The sequence below is a fragment of the Eleginops maclovinus genome, chromosome 2 (assembly GCF_036324505.1).
Source record: "Eleginops maclovinus isolate JMC-PN-2008 ecotype Puerto Natales chromosome 2, JC_Emac_rtc_rv5, whole genome shotgun sequence".
In the NCBI taxonomy this organism is placed as follows: Eukaryota; Metazoa; Chordata; class Actinopteri; order Perciformes; family Eleginopidae; genus Eleginops; species Eleginops maclovinus.
Window position 1 is genome coordinate 22,088,075 of NC_086350.1, and position 20,594 is coordinate 22,108,668.

The 20,594-nt window shown below is 41.0% G+C and overlaps 1 protein-coding gene across 1 annotated transcript; it reads right to left on the reverse strand.

The window, feature by feature from the left end:
• Positions 1 to 1,553: 1,553 nt before the first annotated feature.
• aars1 (alanyl-tRNA synthetase 1) lies at positions 1,554 to 20,560 on the reverse strand. Its single transcript, XM_063907087.1, has 20 exons — positions 20,432 to 20,560; positions 16,655 to 16,812; positions 16,355 to 16,543; positions 13,404 to 13,549; positions 12,230 to 12,421; positions 11,524 to 11,668; positions 11,079 to 11,224; positions 10,755 to 10,863; positions 10,454 to 10,604; positions 9,747 to 9,871; positions 8,806 to 8,950; positions 8,546 to 8,723; positions 7,751 to 7,880; positions 6,763 to 6,969; positions 6,348 to 6,532; positions 4,732 to 4,840; positions 4,062 to 4,175; positions 3,779 to 3,985; positions 3,275 to 3,388; positions 1,554 to 2,378 (listed from the first exon to the last, which is right to left on the reverse strand). The coding sequence occupies exons 2-20, from the start codon at positions 16,796 to 16,798 to the stop codon at positions 2,199 to 2,201; spliced, it is 2,916 nt and encodes a 971-aa protein (XP_063763157.1). The 5' UTR covers positions 16,799 to 16,812; positions 20,432 to 20,560; the 3' UTR covers positions 1,554 to 2,198.
• Positions 20,561 to 20,594: the final 34 nt, after the last annotated feature.

The following is a 20,594-nucleotide window of genomic DNA, read 5'->3' on the forward strand; positions in this document are numbered from 1 at the left end:
CAAGAGGCGCTAGTAGGCTAATAGTTCACCTAAGACAGACCTAAACTAGCTTGTTATTCTAGGCTAACCCTCTACTTTCACACACACTAAGTGGTATCAATCTCCTGGAAAAATGGCAAATTAGCTTTTTTCCTTTCTAGCTGTGATAAAGCATTATATTCAATGTTTTATCACTCCTACCCTTTTTATCAGAACCTCATTACTGAGAGGTAACTCAATATCTGATCAATGTGTGGGTGTCTGGCAGGGGGAAAACAGTATGGAGCTGCAAAAACTTTGCCAAAGAAAAAGGAATTCACAGCTTTTGTGGCTCGAAATCAGGGTAAGACCATATTTGAAGTGGCTGCAGCTCAGTGTCCTACCAAGGTAATGGAGAATAGGTTTCTCCAGCAGGGATAGACATTTTACCAACTGTGAAGAGAGCTTTAAGGAGCAAATACATGCTGATCATAACACTGCCGGTGCGGGCTGTTGCCAGCGTGCTGCTTCTCCTCATCAGTTCACTGGTCTGCATTGAACAGGAACAGCTCCTTAGCAGCAGTCACTGAGCTGCACAATGCACATATCAGACTGTCGCTGTGGATTGTAATGCTAACACTCATACCTCTGTCAGCTATTGTGCTAGTACCCTCTATCTAGTATGAAGTAGGATTAAATGCTGCTTAGATAGATTATACATCTGCCATGCCAGCAACATATTTGAGGCTCATATGAAATAGATACTTTAGGGATTTAGAGTTTGGACAAGGGAAATCTTTCCATGTGGGCAGCTTCTTTCTGGCTTGAATTTCCTGTTCTTGAGAAGGACTACCTTTTGGAAAAGGTAGCACACGTGTATTTACTCCATCAAAACATCGTTAAATGTGATCAAACTCTTTGTATGTTATGCTATTGTACAAATAAAAATGTCATGAAATGTTAGGCAAAAGTCTGATGAGTTTGTGGGGGTCTTTGGTTTTCACTGCCAGGTTATAATGTGGCTTTAAGCTATGAACATTTGTTTTCCTCAGGAGATAGTAAAGACAAAACCGAGCTACAATGAGTGAATTCTGGAGTAACTGGAAGACAGAAAACAGACAATTGTTTGCTATCAAGTTCAAAATAACATTCTACTTTTCAAGTTCAGTTACATTTTTAGTTCCTACTAAACTATATATATATATTAAAAAAAGCCTATTCTGCAGTGAAGTAAAAAATGTGTATTTCTGGTGGATATAGTGTAGCCTAGTGAGCCTGCATGTGACAGGAAGGGGAGCCCTGTGTTTTATGTCATAGATCATGCACAGTTCACTGAAAAGGGAGTTTTTTTTCATGCTTTCATTAATTTAGGCCTGATCAAGGTAGACAATATTCCTTCTTTTTAAAACTGACAGCATTAATAATAGATGCTTCGAGAAACTTAATCATCTTTATTCAGTGATCCACATCTAATGATCCGTCTAACCTTGTGGTGTTATTGAAAGTTGATGTTCAGCGTACACTTTAGTTTCCTCCTGAAATGAATTCCAACACTCTGATGTCATCATCACACACACAGGAGCGAGGTAGACACGTAGCATAACCAGTTGTTTTTATTCCATTCTCATAACATGACGCTTCTGACATTTTGCATTCAACGTTTTCTTGCGAGTGGAATTAAGTTACACAGATTAATTATTTGACACGTTCATGATTATTTTATACAGTTAATGAAATCCTTTTTTACTACAATAAACCTCTTGTGTTCTTACACGTCAGATAATGGCTTGTCATTCGAAAAGCAAGACTATGTTACAGCTAGTGTGTGTACAACTCTAGTGCAACCAACCACAGGAGAGAGCTCAGGCTTCCGCTCTCACTGATGGACGGAGCCACTGTTTACAGATCAGATCAAAGGACATAGTGCCTAAATCCCTTTAGAGCTGGACTGACTTTTTACTTTTCTTTCCAAGGCTGAGATAAAGTGTTAAGTTGTTTGCAGTTTAAAGCAGCCTGAAACAAGCGGGAACTGCTTTTGGGGGTTGTATTAACTAAAGGGTTATTGTTTACGTCTTCAAAGGGAGAAGAACAAAGCAGAGGAAATGGACCAAGGAAAGGATGGTGTGTGGTGATTTCTAACTTGGTCGAGACTATACCCATTACCTCCTTTCCACTTAACTACCCAAACTATGTTTGCAACCTAAATCTTCCCACCTGCGACAAAGGCCCCCCCTTTCCTCTTAGTTTTCTCCCAGTTTAAGCTGTGCAAACTGGTTGGCCATCTGCAGCGCCTCCTGCATGCACTGTGTGTTCTTGCCCGTGGCCTGGGCCGACATGTCCTTGCCGCCTCCTTTGCCATCCAGCAGGGGGCACAATTCCTGAACCCACTCGCTGGCCTTTAGACCGCGTTTAGCTACATCCTGAAGAGAGAAGGAAGAATGAGGGATAATTTGATGAAAAGGGATTATTCACTACAAAGTTACAAATATATTTCTTTCTTTTTATATGTAGTGTTGTTTATCAATCTAGTGTATCCCGACACTCCTGAGGCCTGTATGACAAAGCCAGTTCAACATACCCTGGATAGGTTTTAGTTCTCTGGCTTAACTAAACCTAACAAACGCGTTCTCGCTCAGTGTCCCTACGACGCTGGTTATAAACTCGGCAAGTCCACCCAGGGTTTCTCTGTCCGGCTATGAGCGCGTTCATGTGAAAGGGGCTGGGTTAACAAAATCTGACCAATAAAAAACCTGAAGAAGCGTACTGACAGCGGAGCGTCATACTTCATGAATGAAGAATAAACTATCATGTCAGACAAATAAGAACTATAAACATCCATGACTCGTGACTTTTTGATGATGTGATATGTGATAATGATAAATGCGACACGTTGGCGTCTGCCCCAGAGTACCGCCCAATACGCAATGCTCTGAGTTACTTTACTCCGGTTACTTATGTTGTGGCAGATATTTAAGTAAGCTTGCTAAACACAAATGTTATAATAGTCAAATTGCTCTGAAGAGGGGCAGTGATATTCTATTAATTTACATGTTTACACAATCTGTGATTTTTACATATCCATGTTTTACCACAGCGATCTACCGCGGTAAGAAGGGAACCAGTGTCATAGGACCGAAAACCCAGAGTTAACCCTGAAAGTACCTCGCTAACTGCAAATCCTGCTTCGTTGTACAGGCCTCTGGCTACAGTGAAGAGTTAAAACATGTTGTTTTTTTGTTATTTTGGAGTGTGTTGCCCCTTAAAGACATGGCCCTGAATGGCTGTCAACATGTGACCGAGTGAGTGGACATGTTACCTGTGGGACTTGACACAGGCAGGTGACCTTGCCAGCTTCAGGGTCTACAGTGAAGAGCATCGCAGCGGTCTGAGGAGATTGTGACTTCAGCAGCTTCAGGGACTCGTTCAGGGCCTGAGAGAAAAGGGAAAAGGAAAAAGAAAAAGTGAGAGAGGAAGGAGGGGAAGAGCAGAAACAGGGAGGCAAGACCGAAAGATAAAGCCTCCTAATCAGCACTATTGATGTCTCAAGGTCAGAGCTAATGGGCCACAGAGCTGATTTAGTCCCATGGCACTAACACAATGAGATAAGTTAAGAGACTGTCGGAGAAAAGTGCAACACTGCAGAGATAAACTGGATTTTAATACTGTTTGTAGTTTTTAGGAGTTTGGAATATAGATTTCCCTCTTCTTTTACATGGACAATGTTTTATTTAAAGCTGATGAGTGAAAGAGCAGAATAAAAAAAGAGATAGAAATGGTTTTGATAGAATTGAGTTACATCCTTTTAGTGGACTCTCGGTACCTTAGCTGAGGCCCCGGTCTCCATCTCCATGACGAGCAGCGCTTGGTTGGGGTTACTTTCGATCACCTCCTTGGTCTTTTCCAGGACTCTCTTCTGGATGTCAGCCTTGTAGTTGCGGTCCAAGTCATCCATGGTCTTCTTCAGGCCCTTCAGGGATTCCCTCATTTCGTCCTTCTTCCACTGGGAGATCATCGCGGTGCCTATCAACTGCAGAGAGGACGAAGGTGTTGGTATCGTCTGAAATATTTGTTCTGGAGTTTTTGAGCACAAAGATGGCATTTACCTCCGTCATGTCGGCGATGTCTTTCTGGATGTCCTTGTTTGGGGCCGTCTGCTGCTTCACCTTTTCTCCCAGTGCGGACAAAGACTGGAGCAGGGAGTCAGCTTTCCTCTGAGCCTGATGGATGTTAGACAGAGGCAGCATGAGCAGTGGAGCAGGAGTGAGATGAGAGGCAAAGATCAGGGAGTGAAGGGAGACATTAGGGAAGAAAGAAAAAGAGTAGTGGAAGCAAGAGGAAAGAAGAAAAGGCAAAACGATAAAGAGGAGGATCAAACAGCAATTGTTGTCTAAAAATAGTAAAGATTAATTTGTCCTCAGGCCAAGAGAGAGAGAGAGAGAGAGAGAGAGAGAGAGAGGGGAAATTCTAGATGTAGCTCCAAGTTCACCATAAGTCAAAAACAAGCTTCATTAAAGTTTCATCACTGGGATTTCTCACCAGGGACCAAATTAAAATATATCTTGTCCCTAGGACTGAGATTTATTTAGGGTTTGAGTTAAAAGGCAGCAAGAAAACCACCAACACGGCCTGAAAATAGTCAGACACTGAAAGAGAATTTAATGTAGCTTTTTCTAAATGTTTAACTATAGTCTATGCAAGAAGAGGTAGTCTAGTTGTGTCAGATGGGCATGAAGCTTCAAGCAAGTGCATGTGCGTGCATGTGTGTGTTCGGACCTTCTGGGCCTCTGTTCCTGTCACAGCAACAATGCGGCGGATGCCCTTAGCGATGGCCTCCTCTGAGACGATGACAAACGGCGCGGCGTGACCCGAGTTCCGCAGATGGCTGCGGATAAGAGAAACCAACAGCACGTTACCGACAGAGCTACACAACTGTGGGAAGCAGATAATAGGGAGAGCGGTTAGGGGGAGAAGAGGACATTACAAAAAACAGCAGCACGAAAAAAGGGATTCTTTGAAGAGGGTGCGGATTAAAACATCAAAGATAACATCAGGAAGAACAACAACAGCTTACTAAAGTGAAATCATTTCAAACAAAAATGGAATGATTTAGTTGACACGCAAGCAAAAGAAAACAACAAGATAAGTGCAAACGTGTCTTCCACTGCCTGAATCAGGATCAATTCTTTACACATGCAGGGTTGTTTTCAACACCTCAGCACATGAAACAAAGCTCGGAAATCGTTTGTACACCGACAGTAATCAAAGTAATCGAAAAGTCTTGCTATATTTGAGGCATTCAGGTGAATTTTACAGCCAGGAGCAGATTCTGTTAAAGTCAGTGCAGCGAGTCTAATCACTGGATTTAGCTCTATAAACGGTTCCAGGCTCCGTCTGGACGCGGCTGTTTCACAGTAAAAATCCAGAGATCCAATTCCCACTTTCTCTGACACTTGTGAAAACTGTTGGCTTCATGCAGACTCAGACATTTCTTGAGAAACTGCAGGTTAAGAGTGGAACATACGCCGTATCATTATCAGCAATGCCGTAACGCCATAGGACGCAACTGTGAATACACAATCAAAGCAGCAGCTCATGGAGCAAAATCGCTAACAGGTTTCAACATTGGGCTAATTTACCAAGCTTCAAACTGCTTAAATACATTAACATTCAACTGAGAGCATCATGATGACAGTTATGGAGCATGTGAAGAGAAAACTTGCTGCTCCTCTGTTTAAACTAAATACGTTAGCATTAGCAGGGATTTTGCAGAAGATATTTAAGCTGCTTTAACAATAACCTAGAACATAGTTAGTTAGCAACAGTTTGGGAAAACTAGTTTAATTAGATTTACCTTTAGCAGCTAGCCATGGCTAACTGACCAGCTAGCTTGTTTTTTGTAGTTCTTTTGTTTTAACTGTGTTGAAAGTGCCACAGCGACAAAGAGTTAAAAATGGAAATTGAACTATATTATGGAATTCAAATTGTTGTATATACAAAGAAAAAATGGATACTTATTTTAATATTTTGAGCTTAATAATCCCACCAATAAATCAATGATGCATCGTGATACCTTCCTAGATAATAAGGATGTTACTTATATCTCTTATTTGGACCTACAGCAAAGACAATCAGAACATTTTACTGAATGTAACAGATGACTTTTCCCTTTCTTTTGCTGTAGCCAGGTTTATGATCATATGTACCGCATGGTTTGAGGTTTGTTTTTTTCTAAAACAACTGTTAATGAGCTAACCAGCTTTTGCCTCTTCAAGGCAAGTGGATTAACATGCTGTCTGAATGGGCACCGTGACAGGCGGCTTTGCATCCCCCATCACAAGTCAGCATTAAAAATGCATGAAAGCCATGAAAAATTAAAGCATCACACTCACGTTCCACCACAAAACTCGATGGAGGTGAGAGAACCGGCGGTGCTCTCGGGGTTCTCCAGCAGCTCCTCTACAGGGATGCCAATGGACACGACTCGGACCGGGTCGGGGTACGTCTCATCGAACACGGCGCGCAGGCCCTGGATAGCCTTGGCTTTTGCTAGTGGGGCGTCCATGGCGTAGACTTGCTGGAGACAGCAAAGTTTAATATTCAGAATTGTTATTATACTCAGGGTTAAAGGTTTGTTCCACCCCTCTTTTGTTTTATATAAAACAATCTTTTTGTTTAAGTGTTAGCAGAGGATGTTGGATTAAGGTAAACATTTGAGCTAGAATTGTCACCGATGCATCAAAATCATTTAAAAAGGCTACATTTTTAAAACGTTATTTCTTATTTCATGTGTATTTTCCCACTAACCTTTGCGTCTTTTATCATAGCACAAGCGATCTCCTCCGTCCGGCGGACCTCCCCTGTGCTCAAGGCGCCTTTAGCAGTGAAATCAAAGCGCAGACGGTCGGGGGCCACCAAGGAGCCCCTCTGGTCTGCCTCCCCCAAAACCCCCCGCAAGGCGAAGTTCAGGATGTGTGTGGCGGTGTGGTTGCTCATGATTGGCCTACGACGAGCCTGGAGAGAGAGTGAGCAGATATGTGTCAGATAAACAGATGCTCGCTTTATGATAACAATCGTTATTACATTGTAAATGTATTTAATTTAAAAAGTAACAAATAATGTTTTGGGGTTATGTGGAAATTGTTGTTATTGTATCATTTGTTTCTGTGATAAAAAATAAAATAAAACTCTTAATTATAATGAAATCATAACTGATTTTTAGAGACAATAAAAATGACTCATTCTATTTGTACGAGAGAACTATTCCCAGGTTATGGTTGCACGGATTATAGCATTTAATATTCTATATTAAGCATATATTAGTGATTAAGCAATGGTTTGTACATTTTTTAGAAATGGTTTGTAAAACATAAACATTATAGATGTATAGAAACTAATCATTTTATTTACTTTCAAATGTATTTATTTAATTTTTTGACCATTTAACAAATATTATATATAATCAGTTGAAAGTGTAGTTTTCATAACAGTTTACAAACCAATTTTTAACCATTAATGAAGTGTCAATCTGCGTAATGTTTAAGAAATGTTTTTAAAGGATGTGGTTATCATAAAACAAACACTTGGTTATGGAATATAACATTGTATAATGTGTGCAATATTTAACTTTTAAAATAGCCTTAAAAATAGCATTTCTTCTAATAAACATTAACTAAAATAATTGCAATAAAATTGACAAACTATCCATTAAGCATATATATCAATAATGTGTTTTATAAAGTGTTACCCAGCCCTGTGTTAATAATGGATTTCGAATTCGCAGTGATGTTCTCACCTCATCGACGCGTAAGGTGACGCGGTCTCCAACCTTCATAGTGCCGTAGACTGTCCCCAGATGGAGAACGAAACCTCCTCGAACTTGTGTATTCTTCACCGTGAACTCCATCCGCTGCAGAGACAGGAAAAAGACGAATCAGCAAAATGGTTGGAATTGTTTCTGTTCTGCAGAAAACCGATCAGGCATTTCTGAAGTCCAGTTAGTTTAGTTACAAAGCCGGCTGTGATGGATGGTGAGTTTGTTTGTTTCATCAATTTGAGATTTATTTTGAAGACCCATCCTTTAGATCCTGACGTGTTTCAAGAAATGTTGTCAGAAGCAGAAGAGAACAGAACACCAATAACTTAGCAGAAGAAGTTCCTTTAGCAAGAACTGACATTTGCAATGGATTTTTGTCTGACAGGTCCTCTCTTAAGTGTGAAATGAAAGGGTTTTCACGCCATTTGGGTTCTTACTTGTGAGACAGATGAGAACAATTTATAATCTTTCATCTGTTCTCCTGTCTAAATGCTGATATTTCCAGCTTCTATCATGGTCTTTTTGCCTGCAGCTATCAGAACCAGCGGTCCCATTTAAACAAACACAGACTGGCAGTGTCTGTCAATACTCTTTTACTTTTAAAATAAACAAAAGGTGAATTACATTTAGCTTTGGAAGAACCAAAATTCATAATTATCACTGTTTAGTTTAGTGAAAAAAGCATGCACCAAATCTTAAAATGACATGGTTTTTGTTTATGTTTTCACAACACTCTCAAACAGCATCAGTTTTCTTCATTTGTTTGGCTCTTACATCTCTGAGCTGTCGTCCTCGCGAATCATGTACCCCTCGTCAAAGGTCTGCCCGCCCTGCTCGGCGTAGAAGGAAGTGGAGTCCAGCAGCACGCCGCACTCCTGACCCGTCGTCACTTCGTCGCAGAAGGCACGGTCGCAGCGCAGGGCCATCACTGTGGCTGAGGCCTGCTCGAAGTCTGGACAAGCAGACAGGATGAGAGTTAGCATGCAAATTTGTAGAAATACAGCAGCCAGATTGAAGACTTGAGAATCACTTACTGTAGTTGCCGTCTTCCTCCGACGTGTATTTGTATTTGGAAGAGTCGTCTGTGGCGGGGATGTTCTTGTTCCTCAGCTCTTCAATGGCATAGATGTCCAACATCATGTGGTCCACGTCTCCTGCGCCCTTACCCTGGGACTTCAACTACACACACAAAGTTATTGGTCAGTTACTCACCCAAAATCTTTAACACAAGTCAATTTATTTACATTAATTAACTTTGTTCCTTCTCAATTCAATAATACTCTTGCCAACATTACATTTAAAAGTGTATGTTCTTTCAACAACAATATGTCTATCCTCCTCTTCATGATTACTTGTTTAACTTGGTGCTAGTGCTATATAAATGAAGTCTATTTACCATTTTACCATTCGTGTGAGAACATATACACTGTGGGGGGGACGCAGTTTGTTTTGTGAGGTGCATTAGTACAACCAAATACATTAAAGCCCTGAAGGAAACCATCTCATCTTTGTAAAGGCTATAATGTTCAGTTTGTGTTCATATTCTCTTCAATTCAAGTAGAAATATCTGACAGCGTTAACTCGAAACAACCTTTACAAGATACACAGAGTTGGGACTTTCTGTTGCGTTTTATTAGGTATACTAAGGAAACATACAAACGGATATTGTGACAACATGTCTTCACACTTCACTGATGTGTTGAACAGGAGTCTGAGGCTGCAGTAAACTTGAAAAGAGATCAATCTTTTTGCAAAACTAAAAAACAAGGGATAAGCAGAGAGCTGTAAAGTAAATGAGGGATTATTTAAACAGCAGGTGCATCGCTTCTGGTTCTGATTACAGTGCAATACTGGAAACGCTGACACAAGGGGAAAAAAAGTGTTCCCAAGGGAAAGGACACAAGATACTGCTCAGTTGAGTTTCCCCTCGCATATACAAACAATCAGTTAACATCAGTCCTCCACCCGTCCTCACCTGTGCTGCCTTCTTCTCCTCCTCAAAGGAAGCGGTGTCTACCGCCATGCCCTTCTCCTCTGCGATGAGGGAGGTCAGGTCCAGAGGGAAGCCGTATGTGTCGTATAGCAGCCATGCTGTGTCACCTGGGTGCACACGGAGAGAAACACAAGCTGATTGATATGCAGGAGGAAGCAGCAATGCTCAAAGACTCCACGAGTCAAACAGAAAACCTTTTATTCCAACAAAGTAAAGCTGTCAGCAGCAAACATTTGGATGTGAAGGTATACAAATGTAAGAAAAGTCACGGTTAGTCTCACATTTAAGCCTGAGCTTCAGTCTCGTCTCACTTTGCGAAAATTATGCTGACGCCTCGGGACAAGGCAGGAGTGAAACTAGAAAACGTTGAGGTAGAGAACAATCTGTCTCAATGACTATAAATGTGACTTTGGTGATGGATCTCTCATTAGTATTTTGGCTTTTCTAATTATGGTTACTTTCCTTTAGCCAATCTGAATGATTCAAAATGAATGAATACGAATATGGAACACATTATGTATTGTGAGACAGACGTGTAAAAAAGAAGAGAAATCAGTCCATGATGTGTATGACTTTAATCTGATCAGTTTAAATAAAGACAAAAAACAGAGTAATGGAGGAAAGAGTAGAGTATAGAAATCGTAAGAATAGAGGAAAAAGCAAAGAATGCAAATAGTGAACTCTCTCACCTGGAATGGTCTTGCTCTCGCCCAGACTCATGATCTTCCTGTCGAGGATACGGCGCCCCCTGCTGAGGGTTTTGAGGAACTGCACCTCCTCCTCATTAATGATGTCCTTCACCATTTCAGGGTCTTTCTTCAACTCCGGGAAGGCATTGCCCTGGAGAAGGAGAGATGATTTGAATTTTGGATGAAGAGGGAGAAAGGAGGGAATTGTTTTAAAGGATAATGGAAAGCTCTAAAGTGCATATTTTTGATACAGTAGAGAAAAGATCAAACATCATAAGGTGAAAGGAAAGTAAATCCTCACCAGGGAATCGACCACCACATCCACTAGAGAGGCAAAAAAGCCTTTCTCAGCTCCGAGCTTCTCATGGGAATAACGGACTGCGCGACGAAGGATTCTCCTCAACACGTAGCTGAACATGATGAACACAAAAGAACATCACAATGAGGTGAAACACAGAAGCTGTGAAGTCATTGCTGAAACATTAATTTATCCAAGCATGATTCTGGAGAGTTCATCAAAGACTATCATGCTAAATTCTCCTCAAAGACACATTACACTGTTCCAGTGGTATGTTTAAGCTTTGTAATCCCCTCCCTTTTCTGCTCTGCTTCTACCCTCTCTTACCCTCTCCCTGTGTTGTCAGGTCGGCCGCCATCAGACAGGGCGATTGTGATGGTGCGGGCGTGGTCAGCCAGCACACGGTAGGCCATGTCGATACCGTCGGTATCCTCGGCTCCTACTTTACCAGTGTAAGGTCGAGCACCTGTGCCCTGAAACAAACACAACTTATGTTTAAATGCTTTATACATGAGTTATGACGTACATTTCATTGTTGAAATAGTAAACCCAAAAGACCCATTGATGAGTACGATAGAAAAACATCCTGCAACTATTTTGACAATCAATTCATTGTTTTAAAAGTGTTTTTGTTACTTTTGGTCCAATGTCAAAACTAACTCCCAGTGCTAATAGAGCATCTGTTTCAGGCTCTACAGCAAAACAACTGTGTGACTACATTTAAATTGATTAAACAGATATTTTTGTACACATATCTGGAGCCTTTCAGCACCTTCTGGATGGCTTCGAAGTATGGGATGAAGAGGTCTGTGTCGTAGTTGGACATCTTGTTCTGCAGCACGGACACCAGGCGCTCCAGGCCCATCCCAGTGTCGATGCTCTTCTTCGGGAGGGGCTTCAGCTCTGTCTCTGACTCTCTGAGCAAGGTAGGAAGAGAGACAATCATTACCAACACAGAAGAAGCATTATAATATTGTGGTAGAGCACACAGATTTTTCTTTGAGTATCAAAAATGATCTAATTAGTTTTTGGATGCAGGCGATTATTGGTCATATTATTCTGATACCATTTGGGTCATTGGTCATGCAAGCAAACAAACTTTTTTGGAAGTAAGGTTAGGGCTCTACACAGCCAAGTAATCAGATTTCATCAGCAGAAATCTTCTTGTGTTTACTTTGTCATTTATATGAACTGCAATAAAACATAGCAGCAACTGTAGAGGTGGGTAGCAATGTGATTCAGTAGCTGCACTGCAGAGCAGATGACAATACAAAAGGTGTGTCCAAATTCCAACAGCATTGGTTAATGTTAGGTTTAGCTTGTGATCAGTTGAATATTTCATATATAACTCACTGAACTGGTTACCAGCCTTGTATAACCACATAGAGCAATGATGTGCTAGTGTGAAGGTGTAAACAACCAAAAAGGTGTGTGTGTGTGTATGTGTGCGTGTGCACGTGTGTGTGTGTGCGTGTTACCTGTTGAACTGGATGAACACCAGGTTCCAGATCTCCAGGACGTTGGGATCGTCCATGTTCACCAGGTGAGAGGCGTCCCTCCCACCAATGCGGTCGTAGTGCATCTCACTGCAGGGGCCGCAGGGGCCCGTGTCTCCCATCTCCCAGAAGTTGTCCTTCATACTGCCGGGCAGGATGCGAGCCTCCTCCATCCTGAGGGAGAAAACAGGGAGCAGAGAGGGAGGTATTAAATAAAACCAACTGTTAAAGTACAAACTAAGATAAGTAGGAGATATTTGCACAGTGTAAAACGCAACCCTCTTTGGCCCTCTTTTTTCTCTTTTTCTGTGGTTGAATGATTTAATAGTCATGCACGATATATATAGGAAGAACAATGATATTAGACATAAAGAGGAAGTAAGAAAAAAAGGATTTATTTACCTCGGTTATGTGCACTAGTTTTATTTGCGCTCATTGTGAGTGTCTTTTATTCGATTTTCTGTCATTTACTGTCGCTAGTTTCTCTCCTCATCATAACCAATTTTTACCAGGGCAACCAATCTAATCATTTAAAAGAAAAAATCTGCCACTCAGTACGCTAAGGCAATAATCACATTGTGTCCTTACAAAAAAAAACACACAGACACAAAGCAAAGCCACAGTGTGAAAACACCTTGCGTGATTATATCTTATAGACGAGCAATGCAAGCAGAGACAGTGACGTATCATCATCATAAAAAATGGTAGGTAAGAAACACTTTCATCCTAAAGATCTGGATAAAAAGGAGATAAAAGCATTGAAACACTAAGGAGGGATACGTTTAATTTAGTGGGATATTAAAAGAATCAAAGAGGAGATATGATTTCAAACAGGGAGGAGGAAAAATGGAGAGAGAGAGAGAGAGAGACAATCTTTCAGACGTTTGTTGTTAGCAGTGAGGAAGTTCGGTGGGACTGGGGGAGGAGAGGAAACACAGTTCCCCCGGGAATGATCACAGAGCATCATGCAAGTATATTAAACAGAGGCAGATAGATGGAGAAGTTTAGCAACATTCATGCAGAGACAAAGCAGGATCTGTTCAAAACAGTAGTGTATTGTAGAAGAGACATTAAGAACTACATGCGACAAAGCACATGATGAAAAATAAGTTATTATTAAAAGAGGATACCCCAAATTAACAAAAACATGTCTCACCCTAGGTCGATCCAGATCTGTTTGCACTCCAGGTCGGGCTCCAGGCCTGCTGCAGCGTCCCCGCCGAAGTAGGTGACATACAGACGTTCGATGGGAATACCAAACTCCTTGGTCAGAAGCTCCAAGGCCATCTTACAAGCTAGGTGCTGCAGGGAAGACACAGGGAGAAAACAGAAGGGTTAGAGAACCCCACAGGACACATCTGGGCTAAAGAGGAAAAGATGAGTGGAGCAAAACTATTATTAACATACTTCCTCAATGATTTATCCTAGCAGAATTAGCCATGTTAGCAAGACATGGGGCTGACTGTTATGCTACGCCTGATATATGGATGATATGGAGTTTAATAATCATCACCATGTCTTTGACCAAATACATTGCAATGATATTTTAGGGTTGACTGTTATTGCTTTCATAAAAAAATAGTCATACAATGACATTTTTGAGTATTTGGCAGTGATGTTGATAGATAACTTAGTAGGTAAGGACAAATTATACACATCACTGTAAAAATCAATGCCGCCTTTAAAACCAAGAAAAACACACTTTTGACACATTACGATATTGACATATACATTAGCGATATAATATAGCCCAGCCCTAAACCAGAAATCATATTGTATATTCAAAACGTATTTGTAAAAATGTGTTGTCAAGTCAGCTCAAAACCTTTTAGCTACATTCTAACATGCAACCACACAACCAAACACTATGGTGCTTTCTGCACATTCTGTATAAAGCTAACCACTTTATCTTCATGTCAAAATGAGTCATTTTACTTACAACTATTTATTGTTGCGAGTTACACTAGGGTTTAAAATATGTTAGATTAGATGATTTACAAGTTAATTCAAGTCTCACCTTTTGCTGTCAAATGTGCGCTGGATATTATGTGCATGCTTATATGCCTATGTACAGTGGGGCAAAAAAGCCACCAATTGTGCAAGTTCTCCCATTTAAAAAGATGAGAGAGGCCTGTAATTTTTATCATAGGTATACCTCAACTATGAGAGACAAAATGAGAAAAGAAATCCAGAAAATCACATTGTAGGATTTTTAATGAATTTATTTCAAATTATTGTGGAAAATAAGTATTTGGTCAATAACAAAAGTTCATCTCAATACTTTGTTATATACCCTTTGTTGGCAATGACAGAGGTCAAACGTTTTCTGTAAGTCTTCACAAGGTTTTCACACACTGTTGCTGGTATTTTGGCCCATTCCTCCATGCAGATCTCCTCTAAAGCAGTGATGTTTTGGGGCTGTCGCTGGGCAACACGGACTTTCAACTCCCTCCAAAGATTTTCTATGGGGTTGAGATCTGGAGACTGGCTAGGCCACTCCAGGACCTTGAAATGCTTCTTACGAAGCCACTCCTTCGTTGCCCTGGCGGTGTGTTTGGGATCATTGTCATGCTGAAAGACCCAGCCACGCTTCATCTTCAGTGCCCTTGCTGATGGAAGGTCTCACGATACATGGCCCCATTCATTCTTTCCTTTACACGGGTCAGTCGTCCTGGTCCCTTTGCAGAAAAACAGCCCCAAAGCACGATGTTTCCACCCCCATGCTTCACAGTAGGTATGGTGTTCTTTGGATGCAACTCTGCATTCTTTCTCCTCCAAACACGACGAGTTGAGTTTTTACCAAAAAGTTCTATTTTGGTTTCATCTGACCATATGACATTCTCCCAATCCTCTTCTGGATCATCCAAATGCCCTCTAGGAAACTTCAGACGGGCCTGGACATGTACTGGCTTAAGCAGGGGGACACGTCTGGAACTGCAGGATTTAAGTCCCTGGCGGCGTAGTGTGTTACTGATGGTAGCCTCTGTTACTTTGGTCCCAGCTCTCTGCAGGTCATTCACTAGGTCCCCCCGTGTGGTTCTGGGATTTTTGCTCACTGTTCTTGTGATCATTTTGACCCCACGGGGTGAGATCTTGCATGGAGCCCCAGATCGAGGGAGATTAGCAGTGGTCTTGTATGTCTTCCATTTTCTAATAATTGCTCCCACAGTTGATTTCTTCACACCAAGCTGCTTACCTATTGCAGATTCAGTTTTCCCAGCCTGGTGCAGGTCTACAATCTGGTCTCTGGTCTCCTTTGACAGCTCTTTGGTCTTGGCCATAGTGGAGTTTGGAGTATGACTGTTTGAGGTTGTGGACAGGTGTCTTTTATACTGATATCGAGTTCAAAAAGGTGCCATTAATACAGGTAACGAGTGGAGGACAGAGGAGCCTCTTAAAGAAGAAGTTACAGGTCTGTGAGAGCCAGAAATCTTGCTTGTTTGTAGGTGACCAAATACTTATTTTACCGAGGAATTTACCAATGAATTCATTAAAAATCCTACAATGTGATTTCCTGGATTGTTTCCCCCATTCTGTCTCTCATAGTTGAAGTGTACCTATGATAAAAATTACAGGCCTCTCTCATCTTTTTAAATGGGAGAACTTGCACAATTGGTGGCTGACTAAATACTTTTTTGCCCCACTGTATGGCAGGACAATGGGACACAGCATTGACTGATAAGACGGGAAGCAGTACAGTCTTTTGACTGGGATCTTTTTGCTGTATTTTGATACAGAAAACTACTTTTGTTACTTTTGAAGAGAGGAAGTTTATGTTCATGTTTATATTCCACGTGGATGGACCAACAAATATTATATGATGCAACGCTTCAATGATCTCTGCAATTAGTTTGAAACCAAAGAGAGCCCCACAACCCCGACAAAGGAAAGTACCTTTTTAATTTTAGAAACATGACAGTAGTAGATAAAGTTGCAAGCAAGTCTGCCAGTCAATATTTTGCAGATATATCATGTGGGCAGAATAAGTATCAAGAAATTGCAATACAGAAATAAAAAAATAAATGGTAAATTGTCACACGGGTGTTTTGATCAAACGGCTTCCAAATTCTGTCGTTGTGAATGTATGGAGGTATGACCGCGTAATACCTTAAAGTAGTCCCCAAAGGACCAGGAGCCCAGCATCTCGAAGAAGGTGTGATGGTAGACATCTTTGCCCACATCGTCCAAGTCGTTGTGTTTACCTCCTGCGCGGATACACTTCTGGGTGTTGGCGGCACGACGCAGCTTGGCCATAGGGTGGGAGGGATCAATGGTGTTGAGGAAGATTGGCTTGAACTTAAAAGGAGGGGATACAAAAAAAGTAAATCAGAGAACAGGTATGATATAGACACCCTGAAGGGGAGGGGGCACATTTTGGAGTGATGATGAGAAGTATGGATAGTATACCTGGTTCATGCCAGCATTGGCGAAGAGCAGCGTGGGGTCATCCAGAGGGATGGTGGAGGACGAGTGGACGTACGTGTGCTCATAGCCACGGAAGAAGTCGATGAACTTCTCACGGATTTGAGCTGCACTCAAAGAGGAGTCCATTCTGAATCAGCTGTCTGAACATAAAAAAAGACAATCAGTACAGTTATAATCAAGCATGTTAAAAAGGCCCTCCCAGGGGTCGCGGCGACATGTTTACGTGAGCTCCATCTCCAATTAAAATGTTCTGGCTCCCTGACTGTGTTCTAGTGACGCCGTGAAATCTGTATGCAAAATACTAGTACTGCTAAAAGCATTGATGTAATGATAGAGTCACTGGTCTAACCTGTTGCCAGCAGTTGGGCCTATTTAAAAAGGTTACATAAAAGAATCTGTTCTACTAAGTATGATATGGTTATTTTAAAGGTCCCCTATTACGCAAAATGCACTTTTTACTGTCTTTTATACATAACTATGTGTCCCCGGTGTGTAAGGAGACTCACAAAGTGTCAGCAAATACAACCCTCTCTCTTTTCCTCCTTACCCACATCTCTAGAAACGGGGGTACAAACGGGCTGATCCAGATTTGCTTCGGTTATGACGTCATAACCAAAGTGTGGGCTGGCTTTACATTGAGCGCCTGGCAACGTCCCGCCCACGTGACACGTCCCAACATACCGTCCCCCATATACAGTTGCGAGCTGAATCCCCTCTGCAGCACCTCTGTACGTCTGTGTATTCAGCAGGATGTCTGCAGGAGGGACTTAGGGTTTATAATGTCACTGTTCTAGTGGTTAACACAGCATTTTCTCAGAAATAATGCTGGTTGTGGTTTTGAACATGATATGGCGTTTAATGAATGCAGCGTTCAGAGTATCTCCATTAGAAACTTGTCTCTTCAGATAGAGAGCTGCATGGCTCTAAAGGGGCATGGCCAGCTTCAGCTCAGCTCAAATTTAAAGCGACAGTCACAGAATCAGCACTTCAGGTACAGGGCTGAAATAGAGAGGTATGAGGCATGCTACAATGGGTGATCTGTTTGGTATTTTGAGCAAAACACTTCACAGACATGTTTTGTATAGATATTGCCCTACAATATATTGTTCAAATATAGCATGATAGGAGCCCTTTAATCTATTTCATGAAATGTTAATTGTTTCACAGAACAATTACTGTATTGATTTATTGATAGAAGATTTGGTCTCTAATCGCCCACCCATTTTGGAATGATGCAACTCCTTTAACTAAAAAGCCTAAGTTGCATCATGCATTGTCTGCATTTTGGTGTCGATGTGGCAGCTCTTTCTAAAAGTCAGTTAAAGCTCAAAAGGCCTGCAGGCAGCGCTTATCCCAAGGGCAGTTTCCCTCTGCACTTTAGCTGTGTGTGAGTGTGACAAGTTAGCACTGGCTCAGTCCACTCTGTTGGTTGTATGTTGTCTGCAGAGCACAAGCCAGGGAGGTTAAAGACATGTCCAACCAGTCACGCCCCAACATCTGTTGTTGTTGTTCTCATTATTTGTGGACAACCCTGTTGAACTCCACTGTTATATTGGCAACAACTAACTGTAGTTGGGTTTATTAATTGTCTCTGAAAATGTGCTATCCGTTTATATGGAAAACAACAAGGTTAGCAGCAACACTACTGAACAGCTAGTCTCACTATTATTTCAAAAAATATGTTATCCTCACAGTGAGTTAGACGGCTGTTGTTATAGGGCAACGACAACAGTCAGACCACCTTAGTCCTTGCTGCAGGCAAGTTATTTTATCCAAGGCAGGGATATGTATTGAGAAACAATTTGAAATGGTCTGCTCCTTTGAAATGAAATGCCTCCTAGGTTATGCTTTTATTGTATTAAAGCAGACATGTTTTTCTTACGGTTTCAATGAGCGATGCAGCATGACGTCACACTTTTTCTACACTATTCAAGAATGAGTCATGGTGGAGAGGAAGATACATCAATACTGGCTTGATTTCAATGAAATTCTACTAGTTTTTTTTTATTTGTTAATAGCAAATAGAACATGTTTACGTTATTATTAATAGCATTTGTTGAAAAATAAGAAGTAGGGTCAAAAAGTAGCCTCGACTTAAACATGGCCATAGAGTTAGTTATTAGTTACAAGCATTAATCATTTATTATTCCACAATATACTGTAAGGCTGACAAATATTAAATTAGTTTTTGCATAATAAGTGTTCAACACCTGAAAACCTGCCAAAATTAAAACAGTAAAAAACTCTGAATGTTTGATTTTAAACATCCAACAGTCCAAAACCCAGAAAAAACCTGTCCGAATGTTTAACATGTTACACTTATTTTCCTGTCAATCCACTCTTCAGCAATTTGCTTGCCTACAGTCGAGTCAGTTAACGTATGTGTCCCGGAGTAACGTAACAAAAATATTTCGCTTGGTTTAGCTGAGAGAGGCAAGACTTTATTATGATTTAGGGCATTGCGTTCAAACTAAGAGCATATTTGCACTAAACTGTTGTGGATCTGTATTTTACTTATTTAACTCTACTTAAATAGTAGAGTCGTATCATTGCAGTATGTCCTCATCACTGAATCACTCAATTTACATATATGTTTTTTGTGTGGTTATTTGTTCTTCTCACCATGTTTTAATACAACATGCATTAAAGAAATAGCCTCAACCATCACTGCTATGGTTACTCACACTGAATACACAGAGTGTAAAAGTAAGTGTAGTTTTGTCAGGTTGAGCTTCAGATGTGATTTCCACTTAGCAGCTGAAATAAACCCATTCAACAAGGGAACTATTTACTTATCATTTAAAACTAGAGGAAACAATTGAAATGTGCAAGGATTCAAATTCGGCAAAAAAAAAAAAAAAAGAATATATATATATATATATATATATATATATATATATAATTAAAGGGTAGCACAGCAGATTCCCCATAATTGAACTCATATGTAAACTCGATGGCAAAGGAACACAGCTGATGTCTTCAGCCCTCTGGGGCCAGCATTAAAATAGTAAACAGCCACCATCCCTATCCTGACTACGAAACCACCCTGATGGCAACCAGAGAAAGTGAAGACATTGGGGTGGTGGGGTGGAAAGTGCCTCTGCAAAGAACATACTATAAGAACAACTAGTGCAACGTAAACAAGGGTTTGTCAGGAAGATGTCAGTTCAAAAAGCCAATGGATGAGACAAACATGACACAATGAATACAGTATCCGGACATTCTGTGCACTTTTAAGGATACAAACAAGGATGAACACAATGTAGGCTACATGTTATTTTGTGTAATTACTACATTGACAAAGAGCTACACAACTAATATAAGCGAGTTCTACCATAAGGGAGACAAACACAAACAGACTAAAATGAGTTATATCCGCAGGTCTAACATTAAGTCTCAGAGGGTTAATTTCCTTTTCTCCAGCTGACATCCGTGCTCCCCTGTCACCTGTGCTGTAACCTTAAACAGGTGCATAGAAAGTGGTGCTACAAAATAGTGCCAATCAATTCAGACAATAACATTCATTTTTAAGACGTGAACTATCAGCGTTATCAGTGTACTGGCTGTGAATTGCTTTGCTAGGCAGACGAACTACTAGCTTGACAAGCTGACGTTAGCAGTTGCTATATGTTAGCCAGACCGGCTACCTCAATAAATCGAGCCTAAGAGAGTTTTCCCGCACACGTAAAACCGACTTAACTGAATGGTAGGGTCAATATTATTTATTTTAACAGCACTTGAGCAAAACATAATACTCACAGAAGTCGCTATTCTCGCAGAATGAATGTGTTACTGCTCCCTGAGACACTGCTTTAGCCCACGCTGCTCGACCAAAAGGAAAGCACAGAGAGTGAGCATGCCCTCGGCAGCTGCCCATTGGTGCAGCCAACTTGTCTGTCTGCAAACGTCAATACCTATTGGA

Coding starts and splice junctions, on each gene's coding strand:
- aars1 (XM_063907087.1), bottom strand. CDS start 16,798: ATGGACTCCTCTTTGAGTGCAGCTCAAATCCGTGAGAAGTTCATCGAC. Junction 11,225..11,523: donor ACTTCGAAGCCATCCAGAAG/GTGCTGAAAGGC, acceptor TGTTTGTTTCAG/GGCACAGGTGCTCGACCTTA. Junction 2,379..3,274: donor GCCTGTGTCAAGTCCCACAG/GTAACATGTCCA, acceptor TTCTCTCTTCAG/GATGTAGCTAAACGCGGTCT.